General features: G+C 42.3%; 1 protein-coding gene across 12 annotated transcripts in view; it reads left to right on the forward strand.

The window, feature by feature from the left end:
* spag9b (sperm associated antigen 9b) overlaps nucleotides 1-6,751 on the forward strand; it is a 64,765-nt gene extending 58,014 nt beyond the window's left edge. For 6 of the 12 annotated variants that reach the window (XM_083556900.1, XM_083556897.1, XM_083556898.1 and 3 more), the window contains 13 exons: nucleotides 126-299; nucleotides 397-568; nucleotides 671-877; nucleotides 1,123-1,297; nucleotides 1,408-1,530; nucleotides 1,954-2,034; nucleotides 2,125-2,192; nucleotides 2,336-2,484; nucleotides 2,894-3,065; nucleotides 3,479-3,592; nucleotides 3,744-3,923; nucleotides 4,544-4,678; nucleotides 4,924-6,751. In XM_083556900.1, the coding sequence (XP_083413026.1) occupies nucleotides 126-299; nucleotides 397-568; nucleotides 671-877; nucleotides 1,123-1,297; nucleotides 1,408-1,530; nucleotides 1,954-2,034; nucleotides 2,125-2,192; nucleotides 2,336-2,484; nucleotides 2,894-3,065; nucleotides 3,479-3,592; nucleotides 3,744-3,923; nucleotides 4,544-4,678; nucleotides 4,924-5,042 (1,869 nt within the window). In that variant the 3' untranslated portion in view covers nucleotides 5,043-6,751. Of the gene's footprint in view, nucleotides 1-125; nucleotides 300-396; nucleotides 569-670; nucleotides 901-1,122; nucleotides 1,298-1,407; nucleotides 1,531-1,953; nucleotides 2,035-2,124; nucleotides 2,193-2,335; nucleotides 2,485-2,893; nucleotides 3,066-3,478; nucleotides 3,593-3,743; nucleotides 3,924-4,543; nucleotides 4,679-4,923 lie in introns of all 12 variants that reach the window. The other 6 variants (XM_083556899.1, XM_083556892.1, XM_083556896.1 and 3 more) reach the window with 1 other exon arrangement.
* The last annotated feature ends 7,346 nt before the right edge of the window (nucleotides 6,752-14,097 follow it).

The following is a 14,097-nucleotide window of genomic DNA, read 5'->3' on the forward strand; positions in this document are numbered from 1 at the left end:
GTATCGATAACAGTATTCGATAAGTACCGATATCAATAAAATGTAAACGATACCCATTTCTAGAGAAATCTCAAAAATGCAACCTAATCCTGACTGGCTGACTCTAAACATCCCTGTGTGTGTAGCTCTGGTGTGCTGCAGGGGTGAACCTGTCAGGGGGAAAGACCCGCGATGGAGGTTCTATTGTCGGCGCGAGTGTGTTTTATAGAGATGTCTCTTCAGTGGAGAGCGGCAGCCTGAGCCCCCGACTTGCAAGAGGCTCTCAGAGCAGTTTAGACAAACTGGAGCAGGAGCTCAAGGTAGCAGTCAGGACACTTTGGATTTTTTATTTATTTTTTTTATAGAATTGGTTATAAACGTGTTTTCGACATTCCGGATTGACGGTGTGTTTATCAGGAGCAAGAGAAAGAGCTGAGGCAGCAAGATGACTTCTCCAGTCTGGTATGGATCTGCACTAGTACTAACACCACCTCCAAGGTCATAGTGATTGATGCCAACCAGCCTGGAAAAATCCTGGAGAACTTCTTTGTCTGTAACTCTCACTTGCTCTGCATTACCAGTGTCCCAGGTGTGAAGAAAAAGCACTTTCTTTTTATTTTTTTTAATTTTTTTAACCATAGAGTGCCTTTAACTGATTTTTGTTCTGTACTGCTGGATGGTTGTGCTGCAGGCGCCCGGGAGACTGATTACCCTGCTGGTGAAGAAGTACCTGCAAACAGCAATGCAGGTGGGGGTGAGGGGGCACTACAGACTGGCACTGCAGCAAACAGCAGCTCTGCCGGCTCTGAGCACGGTCTGGATGGTATCATTGTGGTTGGCTGTTCTGTCGAAGGAGCTGTTGCGGTTCCCCAAACTGCAGGCACAGACTCGATCGATGGTACAGGATCTGAAACATCTGATGTTATATTGCTATTAATTTGAATTTTTTAGGAAATCTTCACAAAGTTCTGGGGGTGTGACGGTACCTGTAGTCTTACCGAACCGTTTCGGTACAGGGCTTTCGGAACGCAATCCTTTATTACGTGCAGAACATTGATCGCAGTGTCACTGTTTTTATTATTATTATTATTATTGCATTCCCTTCCAACAACTGTGCTTCTTCCACTCTTTCCCCATTTTCAGGCGATGTGTTGGAGCAGGTCGGAGTGGCTGCACCTGAAGAAGCTATGGAGGCCACGGAGAGCAGCAACACCACGCCTGCAGAGGACGGCCAGTCTGGAATCTACACTGAACATGTGTTTACGGACCCTCTGGGAGTTCAAAACAATAGGGACACACTGTCCTCTTACACACAGAGGTGCTGCTCACAGACATTGTCAAAAGGTGTCCAAATGCATACCGATAAAACTTCCACTGTCACGTATTAAATCTAGGGCTTTTGTTTTTTTTTGCTGAATAATGCTTTAGGGAATGCGATCTTGTGAAGGACGGCGTGAGTTCAATGCCGGACGAGCAAGACCTGATGAGGGAGGAGGCGAACAAAATGAGCAGCGTCTTGCCCACTATGTGGCTCGGGGCTCAGAATGGCTGGTAAATTTGCTCATAGATCTGTCATTCATTCTGTCATCCCATGTTCCCAGAAGAGCTGCAGTTTTGGGTCAGAACATCTCCAAAACTGCAGCTCTTGTGGGATGTTCTCGGTCTGCAGTGGTCAGTATCTATCAAAAGTGGTCCAAGGAAGGAACAGTGGTGAACCGGCGACAGGGTCATGGGCGGCCGAGTCACGTTGATGCATGTGTAAAGCGAAGGCTGGACCGTGTGTTCCGATCCAACAGACGAGCTCCTGTAGCTCAAACTGCTGAAGAAGTTAATGCTGTTGATGCTCCATGGATCAGGACTGTTTTGGCAGCAAAAGGGGACCAACACAATATTAGTCAGGTGGCCATAATGTCATGCTTGATCGGTGTATAGACAAGTAACCTGCGCCTTATGTTTTGTGCCTATCTGTTGCAGTATCTATGTCCACTCGTCTGTCGCACAGTGGAAGAAATGTCTGCACTCCATAAAGCTGAAGGATTCTATTTTGGGGATTGTGTATGTAGAGATTGACTTATATCACACAGTAGTTTAGTTTCTCTTCACAGTAATCGAATGGAATCCCTCATTCTGTCTTTCTCTGTGTAGACACGTGAAAGGAAGGGTTTTAGTGGCCTTGGCTGATGGCACTCTAGCAATATTTCACCGAGGAGTAGGTGAGGTTATTTCAGACAAGAGCACTGATGTCTCTAATAATTTGTCAATAAATCCAAATCGGTCACACCAAAAGTCTAAATATTAACGAATTAAATATTTCATTTTTAAAAACCATATCCTGTTGTGGTGTATCTCCATGTAGACGGTCAATGGGATCTGACGAACTACCACCTGCTGGACCTGGGTCGGCCGCATCACTCCATCCGCTGCATGACGGTGGTGCATGATAAAGTGTGGTGTGGGTACAGGAACAAGATCTACGTGATCCAGCCCAAAGCTATGAAAATAGAGGCAAAACAAACTTGTCATTATGTAGATGTAGAGATACGTAAAAAAGCTACTTAAGTACAGTAACGAATGACATTTACTTTGTTACTCTCCACCACTTTATAGACTATAAGATAAATACAAAAATAGCTTTTTGGCTTAACACACTAAAGATTTGTTACTTATTTGCTGCAAATGAAGTGGATTTCTGTTCTAATGTTTGTATGTATTTTTTTATGGACATAAGAAGTAGATTTAGTTTGTATATACGTTTTTATTATATTCGAGCAGAACTATTTAAAAAGAATTGTCATACACGTATTGATGATAACCTGATAATCTATGTGTCGTTATTGATTCTGCTTAAACGACCATATAAATATCAGGAAAGTTATGCAGGTGTTTCATTCAATATATTATTTACCCACGTTAGAAGTCCTTTGATGCCCACCCTCGGAAGGAGAGCCAAGTGCGGCAACTAGCCTGGGAAGGAGACGGCATCTGGGTGTCTATCCGTTTAGATTCCACGCTTCGACTGTTCCATGCACACACCTACCAACATCTGCAGGACGTGGACATCGAGCCATATGTCAGCAAGATGCTGGGTGAGCAAGTGTGTATATATAAATATACATACACACTATATTTGTTTATCAGCCACAAGGGTATTATAAAAGGCAGGTACTGATGTAGGTGAAGACACCTGGGGTGCAATCAGCGTTCCAATTCATCCCAAAGGTGTTCAGTAGGGATGAGATCAGAGCTCTATAGCAGGCCAGTCAAGATCTTCCTCTCCAAAGCATGTAAAGCATATCTTCAAGGAGCTCACTTTGTGCACAGGGGCATTGCCATGCTGTAACAGATTTGTTATAGAGAATCTAAAGATGTCCTGTACAATTGTGTGCCTCCAGCTTTGTGATAACAGGAAAGGTCAGGTGTCCCAATACTTTTGGCAATATAGTGATATAAAATGATCCCTTTGGTGCTGACATTAGCCGTTTGGTTATTTTTGTCTCAGGTACTGGTAAACTCGGCTTTTCCTTTGTGAGGATCACTGCTCTGATGGTCTCATGTAACCGCCTGTGGGTGGGGACGGGAAACGGCGTCATCATCTCCATTCCCCTCACAGAGAGTATGTGATTGAAAGTCTTTTCCTGACTGTCGTAAGATCATTAGCTGACGTTAATATGCAGATGTAAATGTAGTTTATTTTTTTCCACGTTACAGTATACTGAATTTACAGTGTAATCAGGCGTAATAAATTTTGTTGTTTTCCAACAAAGCGAATAAAGTCACCCAGGGAACACAGTCTAACAGGCCGGGCAGCGTGATCCGTGTCTACGGCGACGAAAACAGCGATAAAGTGACGGCGGGTACTTTTGTCCCGTTCTGCTCCATGGCCCATGCGCAGCTCTGTTTCCATGGCCACCGAGATGCCGTCAAGTTCTTCACTGCTGTTCCAGGTACGGCTCGTTCGTACTCCTTTTTTTTTTTTTTTTTTTTTTTTTTTCTGTCCAACATTCAGCCGCTAGGGTTGCGAAAGACCAGGTCAGGTGGTATGGAACCTCATTATTTGACACAACGTTTAAGTGTCTACACTTCCACTTCACTCCTCTGATTCTGGTCTAGTTGTTCCTCAAGCCCGTTTACATTCTACGGTCAATCAGGATTTTTCCTCCCATTCACCAAAACTGTAGAACTCTCTCCACGTTGAGATTAGACAGGCCGAACCTTTTAGTGTTTTTTAAATCTGCCCTTTCAGGATAGCTTTAGAGAGATCTTTTTATTATTTTGTAAAGTATTCTGTGATGTTTATTTACTTATTTCATTGTATTATTATTTTATTAGTAGTAGTATTATTAAAATTTTTTTGCTTGGAGCTTAAAGCACTTTGAGATGTATAAAGTAAACTATTATTATATTATCATAGTTTCTTGTTTTAACATGTTTTCCATGCTGATCACTGTCAAGACACCACTAAATAGTCCAGCTATGGACATGGATTTCCTTCTGTTGTTTGTTCATATATTGACGCGCTTTGCCTTCTGTTCGCCATGTGTATTTTGTTTTCGCCGTATCGTAGGCCATGTCGTCCCAGCTGCTGGAGCAGGAGGCGAGGCAGGCACTGACAAGCCGGCAGCAGACTCGCCCACGCCAGAGTTCTCCAAGTCAGTCCTGGTTATGAGCGGTGGAGAAGGCTACATTGACTTCAGAATGGGTCAGTGTTACTACACTCGGACGTGTGTGTGTGTGTGTGTGTGTGTGTGTGTGTGTGTGTGTGTGTGTGTGTGTGTGTGTGTGTGTGTATGTATATATGTATATATATATATATATATATATATACACACACCGATCAGGCATAACATTATGACCATCTGCCTAATATTGTGTTGGTCAGTGTTCTTCACTTCTCTGGTCATAAAATGTATTAATTAATTTTTTATCGTATCCCTGTAATTTCAGGCGATGAAGGAGGTGAGGGTGAGGACCTGAACGAACCCACTCTGAAACTGCAGCCCTTCCTGGCGAAAGCCGAGCGCAGTCACCTAATAGTGTGGCAGGTCATGATCCACGAAGACTGAGCTTCAATGGCTTTACACTCGGGCAGCCAATCGGCAGCGGACATTTAAAAAGCAGATTGACCTTTTTGTGTCTGTTCTTATTCGCTTGAAGGGACACTGTTATTGCGTCCAGCTATCAGGAAGTAGTCTTTTGCACATTCACTGTTGTGGCATAAGGAGTCACGATCCTGCAAACCCACAAACACACACACACCTAAACAAATGGATCCATTAATCCATACAAAGCTGTGACAGCGGCCCGGGTGCGATCAGTCTGGACAATCCGACTGGGGAAGTTCGTCCATTTGAAAAGTTCTATTCTAGCCAGGTTTGCTTTCTTTCATGTTCCCCCCCAGAGTTCACAAAACAGCTCCTGTCTGTCACAGCGAAATCAAGATATCCGTCAGCACAGTGCACAAGTCGATGATTATTAATCAGTATACCGCGTTCTGTGTAAATAGCTGGTTTGACGTGGCTGGAGGGCGAAATGATCGCACAGCCAAACGAACCCTTCTTATGAAATCGCTGCTCCTGGGCTAAGTCAAGGCTTGCAGAAAGCTTGCATGCCCCAGTGCCTGCTCTTGTCTTTAGGCTGCTGTTGCTGTGCTCTAAATCAACCCGCAATTCTTCAACTTCTTCCCAGTTCGAGTCGAGCGTTTCGGCAGCGTTTTTTATTTTTATTTTTTTTGTCTCAAGTTAAAAACAGCGTCTTTGTCTGTCGTACTTTTACACATACACTGTTCCGCGATCACAGAAAGAGTTGAACGAATGATAGATTATCTATTTATATATTCACGTTCGGTGTACCAAAGGAATTCAGATCATTTGTAGTAGTTTTGTATAAGGGCGCGGTCGGATCACGTCCAGCTGTAAATAGGAAGCCGTAGTCGTCTAAAAGGAAACCCGTTATGCAATATTGTTAGGATCATGATCTGGTCATAGGCACAGTGGGGGATTTTTATTTCCACTGCTTGGTTTCCTTAATAGAGCATCTCTCTCTCTCTCTCTCTCTCTCTCTCTCTCTCTCTCTCTCTCTCTCTCTCTCTCGTAGATTTAAATGCCTATTTTTATGACACTTTTGTACCTTTTTTGTCTTTTAGCCTCTAACCACAGGCCTCTGTAATGCGTTAAAATAATTGGCTAACATGTTCTGCTGCTGTTATGCTAGTGTTCGGGGTGTACTGGAGGGCTTCGTCTGCAGTCGCTCCTCTTCTCCACGAGACGAGACGCGACTTCACGTTGCAACTTTAGCCATCTCAGTATTTATTTCTACGAACGAGCCTTTGCAGAAACGAATGTAACTTTGTATGCTGAATATAAATTTTATCTGAAATATAAATACTGTACATGAAACAAATGAAGTGGCCGTGGATTCAAATTAGCATCGGGTATTCGATACCGTTACTCGAACGATAGTAATGATTAACCCTAATATTGTACCTTCACTGAGCTATGCACTATTTTATAAACAGTGTGTTTTTGAGACTCGGCCGGCGTGTTTGTGTCGTGACGGCTGTTTCGAGAGTGTGTGCTGTGTATGAAGAGTTGTGTGAATGTTGTACTGTGATCCTCCACGCCACCTTTTCCAGGTCAGGGTGTGTAAAGATGGGAGTGGCTGTAACTGTACAACTCGAAGCCCAAATGCGGGTTAGAGCGTCTGTAAAGGGCCGTATTCCCGCTCAAAGCATAGCCTTACACTCTTTTGCTATTAAACTGACATTTTCTGGAAATGTGTGTGTTACTTCCTTCTTCCTTCCCAATTTTGCCCTATTTTTTGGCCTATTGGAGTCTTTTCACATAAACTGAGTTGATTAATGAAAGAGTCTCGTGACAAAAAATATGATAGGAACATTATAGCCGTAATAAACCATAGTACTTTGGATACTTGAATAATTTTGAAGGTGAGACATTTTGTAATTAAATTCAAGTGAAAGTTTGAAGAAAGCATTTTTACTGGAGTAATATTTTACCGAGTGTATCTACTTTAACTCAAGTACATGCTTTGGTCTATTTGTCCACCAGTGACCTTAAGAAATTAATCAGTGCCTTCCTGAAAGTACTTTTTCTCTTATTTTTTTTTTCTTTTGCGTCTTTGAACCTGCTGAACCTTATGTCATCAACCTATTCTCCCACTAGGGGGCAGTATTGTACCACAGCTTTACCCTGCCTTTGAGATGACTTTCAGATGAACAGAGTACTCTGGCTCAGCAAAAGGAACACGCTGTACATTTCCTGCTCTCCTTGGGCAATGAAGCTTCATATCAGCACTAATGCTCTGAGCAACCAGGTGATTTTTTGTATAAATAGAAAAAAAAAAACACATTTTCCCCCAAGAGTATGTCGATTGACTTTGAAGTAGAAGAAAGCATGAAATCATCCATGTAGGCCCATTTTTCTACACTTTCCAGTACAAACTATTCCATCAGTGGTCACAACTGGAAAAGCGATCAAACAATCTGGGAGGATTTTTAGGTGAATTGCGTGTTCCTAGTACATGCAAAACTACAGTCCTTCTGCTTCCTCCTCCTCCTCTCTCTGCCCCCTCACTTTCCCCTTCTTCTGAACAGACTTTGCTGTTATGTAACCTAGTCAGCTGGGGTATCCATGAAGGATTCCCAGGGCAGAAGGATGGTGTTTTGCTCTTCTTGCGCAGGCGCGTTCACGTAGCCCGAGGGCCTGGACACTCCGACCAGCAGGGGCTTCGTATCTAGCAGTGAGGGAGCGGCGTGTATGTTTGGATACGTGTGAGGAAAAACTAAGAGGCGCCAGCTGTTTTATCCCGGGTGGCCTTATTATCGCTGTAATATCCTCGTTATGTTATTCATTACACTTTGTTTCGTTCATTTAAGTCGCACGATCTCTAAATGGATGCGAACGCGCTAATCGGGGTACATGGAAATAAAATAAGGACCCTACAAAGCTTGGTCTTAATTAGCTTCAATCACAGCCGCATCATAGTCGTGCATACGAGACTTGCCAGTTACCCCTTGAATCTATTCCTTTCTATTTTCAAGGTCCTTTTAGCTGTTAATCAGACAAGATAAGACTAATAATATTTCCTCATGTTCCCATATGCAGATTTATCCAAGTTATGACAATTTTTCCCTTGAGTATTCAATTCAGTTGTGTCTACTATTTATGATTAGGTGTGTATATTTCACTTGCCAGAAATGCAGGTCACTCTTAAGATTAGATGATTGGAGGATTTGGAAGCTTTTGTCTCCCCCACATGCCCTGCATCTGCTCAGACTAACAATGTCAGAACACGTAAATGATCCCATTGTTGGGTTGCAGTTGCTCACAGGAAAATGAAAGTAAAATAAAATGACATTTTAATATATTTTGTATAGATGCTGTACAATCAATGAATTCAATCTTATTGAAATATAGTGTAGTAGCAGTAAAAACACATGGCAGAAATACTACAAGTTTCAAGACTTTATTTATCTACGTTTACACACTATCAACTTCAAAATAGTCTCCTTGTACAGCAATGCAGCGCTCCCAGCGTTCCTGCCACTTCTGGAATGTTTCCTGAATGTCTTCTTTGTCGAAGAGTGTCGAGCACCTTCTGCGATTCGAGCCGGAGTTCTGCAATGGAGTCAAAACAGCGAGCTTCGAGCCGGATCTTCATCTGTCAAAAATCGTGTTGTTTTTCCCGTCGAGAAACTCGCGTGAGGAGAGCTCGATGATGGCACGTGGTCAGGGTTGCACAGCTTCCGATGTCTTTTGCCACACTGACTGTGAAGGTCGGTGTTCCCTGTGACTGTGCGTGCAGCCTTGTGCTGCCACCTGTTGGCATGTTGCAAAACTAGTTATGAAACCTTTTGATACCACCTCCTATATAAGTGTGGCATAAAAATTATGCACTATATGAACTATATCGTCTATATGTATTTCGTGCACCAGCTGTTGAATGCTCTGAGCAAGGAGTTATATATCTACACACGGAAACGATCTCCAGTCTCAGCGTCTGTTTAATGTCTGCGTGGCCGGTGTGACGCAGTTCACTCTGACATCTACTTGAGCTGCAAATGAGGTGCTCTGATGGCCTTTATGTGACATGCCAGACCAGTTCTTTCAGCCTCTAATGGGTTCTGAGCTTTCTGCTCTGATGTGTACAGGCTTCACTCATAAAGGTTATTTTTTCCATCTACATAGACAATCTCAGCCTGCCATGCTTGATCCAGTCGAGAAATTCGAAAGGCACACACAATCTTGTGCCCCAGACAGGTTTTATTCGGCTCGTTTAAATTTAGGGACTGCTGCTGAAATTAGCCTGCTCCTAGCATGAGCGATACGGAGTGTCACATGGCGCATGTAGATGCCTTGTCTCTTATTAGCGGTACCATTTGGCTGACTTTGATTGATGTGTTTCTGTGGCGGCGCTCACTTTCCTGCTAATAGCACCTTTTTATGGCCACGCTTGTCATAACCATGAGATGCGTTCAAAAACAGCACTGCTGTGTACTATACTCTGGTTTGCTATGGAAGTCCTGATAGGGTGGTTTCTTCTTTTTTATTGATCTCCAAACAAACCAAAAGCTCAGGAGGCATTTACGATTGTAATTCGTGTACACCGGGGGGGAATCTTCAGACCTTGTGCACGTTCACGCTTTTATCTAAACAGCGGATCGTTTCGCGGCAGCACAACGCGTAAAACGGTATAGATACAGGGCAAGAGCTTCACTTCAGACATCTGAACGGGATAAAATTTGATTTCAAGGAACTTTTATACCAGAGAATCTCTAGGCTTTACACAGATTTGCGCAAAAAACAAATGAAAGCATTGAGTGGAAATAGGTTGATGCCTAGACTCATGGTACAAGCTCATAGGAAGGTTATAGCAACTCAAATTTTTACTCTTTACATCTCTAAATGTGTAAAATGTAATTCTGCTTTTTTCTCGCAATTACGACTTTATTTTGGGCAATTACGACTTTTTACGACCTTTATTTCTACCAAATTGTAACCTGTTTGATTTTCAAAGTGTAAAGATTTCTGCCACTACAAAGGAGGTGATGCTGCCTGATTGGCAAAAAAAAAAAAAAGAGAAAAGAAAAATTGCAAAGGGGAGGTAAAAAACAAACCAACAAAAGAAATGGGGCATTACGAGGGGAAGAAAAAATTCCAAAAAGTGGGCATTGCGAGGGGGAGAAAAATTTTTAAAAAGTGGGCATTGCGAGGGGGAGATTGTGTGAATTGTGGCAGAAACAGACTTCTATAGGGAGGGGTGTAAAGATATAATGAATTCAGAACTACAATTTCTAACTATGTATGGGTTTAAAGCCAATGGGAGACACCGTCCTGGTCCTTTCCTACTCATGTGACAGGATGAAGTTATATCTGGACCCCTCTGCCATCCTCAGTCTATCCCCTGTGGCTGTCCGTCATCATATGACCAATTCGGAGGCTGACTCAGCAGCTATTCCTCCACTCTCTTCCCTGGTAGCGTGTAAATAAAATGACACGTCACATGCTAGGCACAGCCTTACGTTCCTCTCATCTCATTAGCCAGAAATATCAAGGGCTGCTTTAACCTAAGGATCTACCCAGAAGCCTAAACCTGAGCAACGTCACTTGTTTTTTTTTTTTGTTTTTTTTCCATGACCCAGTTTATGCCGTCCCGGCAGCGAACAATGCGGCTTGTTCTGCCCTTTTAAAAAAACAAAAGCTGTGATGCAACAGGAGAAGGATTTCGTTCGCTGTGATGAATGCATCCCCGGAGTCCTGCTTCATCTTGGGTTTCTGTAGATCAGGATATTATCAGGGCTTAGCTTCTGTATTCCTGGTTTATGCCAGGACCATGAGGAAGAACACAAGCACTATATCCTCAGGTGCGCCTCAGAAGCTTTGTACTCTTTATGAACACTTTGCAGTGCATTCACACTTTGGACGAGGCAGAAACACAAACTGGATAGTCCATGATGTGGCACAGTGCACACACCAGAGCTATTTGGAGTCCCCCTACTGTACATGCATGTTTTTAGAAGGTGGTAGTGGAGGGGATGAAGAACTCAAATGAGACACACAGACAGAAAGCCAAACTCAGGACTAATCATGGAGCTGTCATGGCAGTGCACAAACCATGTACTTGAGTAAAAGTGCTCTATTTAAACTTTCACTTGAGTAAAAGTACAAACTGATTTGCCTTCAAATGTACTTGGGTATCCAAAGTACTATGATATACGTTGCCTGTTCAAAAAAAGTCACCACATAGATTTAACTAAGCAAATAGGGAAGCGTCTCCCATTAGATAATTACTGCATGGGTGATTATGCTTCAGCTGGCAACAAGTTATTTGACCCTAACCGATGCAGTGAGTAGCTTCTCGTTTCTTAAACAACCATGTCGGAAGACACATCATGCGGTTGTGGAAAAGATGTTTATCTGTTTCAGGAGGGTCAAATACCTGACATACAACAGCCGTGTAGCCTTAAGAAAACCACTTATTAGTGCGGCTAATCGGGAAAAAAAATGGCCTCAATTTGCTAGGGAGTATAAAGATTGAATTCTGGAGCAATGGAAGAAGGTCATGTGGTCTGATGAGTCCAGATTTACCCTGTTCCAGAGTGATGGGCACATCAGGGTAAGAGGAGAGGTGGATGAACTGATGCACACATCATGCCTAGTGCCTACTGTACAAACCTGTGGGGGCACTGCAATGATCTGGGGTTGCTGCAGTTGGTCAGGTCTCGGTTCTGCAACGTTATGTGCTTAAAAAATGGGGTCAGCTGAGTACCTGAATATACTGAATGACCAGGTTTTCTTTCTTGATGGCTCAGGCATATTCCAAGAGGACAATGCCAGGATTTATCAAATTGTGAAAGACTGGTTCAAGGAGCATGAGGCAACATTTTCACACATGGATTAGCCACCACCATTAGCCATTAAGAATCGTTGGGATGTGCTGGAGACATCATCAATGCAAGATCCTGGTGAAAAATCGGTCGTTGTGGAGAGTTGGAGTCAGGAGTTTCTTCTATTATTTATTCCTCTCAAAATGTTCTGCTTGCTGTTGAACTGACACTGAACTGTATGCTGGTGATAAGTAGATACATATAAGCGCCAATCAAAACAAGTTAAAAACAGAGCACACGCTCTACACTGATTGGTAACGTTGTGTTTTTATATATACGTTTTTATCCACTCATAAATAAAAAGGAACGACTGATTCCACAAAATGCGATATTTCACGTTGAAATGTATTGAAGTTCAAGTAAAAGTCTTCCCAAATGGAAACACTTCAGTAAAGTACAGATACGTGAAAAAGCTACTCAAATGCAGTAACGAATGACTTATACTTTATTACTGTTCACCGCTGTATACTGTACATTTATCCGCTGACACAGCGAACCACCCAAACCTGCATACACTAAACTAGTCCTTGAAGCTTGACCTTCAACTACCACACTTTAAATGCACTTCTTCACAGAGGAATTCTGATACACAGGTAACATCGTACTGAAAAGATTTCTTGCAGCACTTCTCCTTCAGTGGGTGGTTTAAAAGAAACCTGAAGAACCTGAAGACTGTGAGCACAAATGCTGTCTCTGTGCATGGGTGCGTATAACGCTCTGGCTGCTGTAGCCATTTCTGGTGTCTTCATTGGTAGGTTTATGACTTTTTTTCTTTGTGTTTTTTTTTATTTTTTATTAATGGTGACATCACTGCACAGGAAATTCCATCATCACCCAGCCAAGGCATCTGCAACAGTAGTTAGCGAGGGTCTGGTATCCTGGACGGTTTATTGTTTACTGTTCAGAAGGACTTCAAAACGTAAGCAATGTCTGATGTCTTTATCAGATACAATTATTAACGACCTGGACAATTTGGACGACTGCTAAAAAGAAATGACCATGAATTAGTAAATACTGTATGCCAGGGATCCCTAAACTATGGCCCGCCCCCACATTCAGAACGGCCCAGAGACATATTTTGATTTAATTTTGAATGTTTAATTTATATCATATCTGCATTTGATAATAAAGGTAAATTTCCCTTAGTTATAAATAGAGGTCAAAGCACCGAGAGTTGATTGCTTTGTCTATCGACAAAAATCCATACCGCTGTCATTACGAGCGATGCCTCTAGGGGGCAAATTGATACCACATTCTGTTTCTTTATACATGTGAGACTGCACGCTGCACAGAGAGCGCTTTATTATATGTATTATTTAGAATTGATTAATTCTATAATTATATTTATAAATTAGTATATTCATTTGTATATTATTTAGCACATTTTCATTATTCAGAAGTTTTTTTATTTTATTTTTTTATAAATTTCAGTAATATTTTACACGGTGTTCTTTTGTTTTTGGTTTTTTTTTATCCAGGATACAATTGAAAAACTAATTATTAATTAGACAAACCAAACCAACCATATGCATAAGTGAGTAAATGTTTTGATTTCATTAGCAATAAATATGAAGAAAATTCTTAATGATAGTAATAATGCTCTTTTAATAGAAATAAAATGCTTCCATTAAAGAAAGGGATTATTATGTGGCCCTCACAAAAAAAAAAAAAAGGTCACCCGTGCATATCCTTTCTCAGGGCTTCATAAGGGAATCGAGAGCGACTTGACGAATCAGGTGTTGACTACGGCCTGTAGGGAGCACCGGCGCGTTGTACAAGTAAACACACACACACACACACACACACACACACACACACACACACACACACACAAATAATGCTCCCAAATTCATCTCCGTCCTACAGCTACTTGCTCAATTACTGCCTCGATGCTAATGCTGGACACGGTACTGTTCTCCTACAGTGTGACCAGCTGGGGGGACCGAGGCATGGCATGTGTGAGGGAAAGCTGAGAGGTTTGGAGTCTTTCTGTTCAGCGGGAGATGCTACTGTTTTGCATGCACTGTGCTCCAAGGCAAGCATCCTTGCCAAGAGTAGACGCCGGCTTCTCGTGGCGAGTTTGCGCTCGGGGGTTCGCAGGATTTCTAAATGGGGTTGCTGTTCTAAATTCAGCACTCATGTACTTTTCCGTCCATCCGTAACCACCACGAGACGCTCATTAAAAGTCATTCTGAAGCTGACAGTCTGGAAAATGT

The sequence above is a fragment of the Silurus aristotelis genome (genome assembly GCF_946808225.1).
Source record: "Silurus aristotelis genome assembly, chromosome: 12".
In the NCBI taxonomy this organism is placed as follows: Eukaryota; Metazoa; Chordata; class Actinopteri; order Siluriformes; family Siluridae; genus Silurus; species Silurus aristotelis.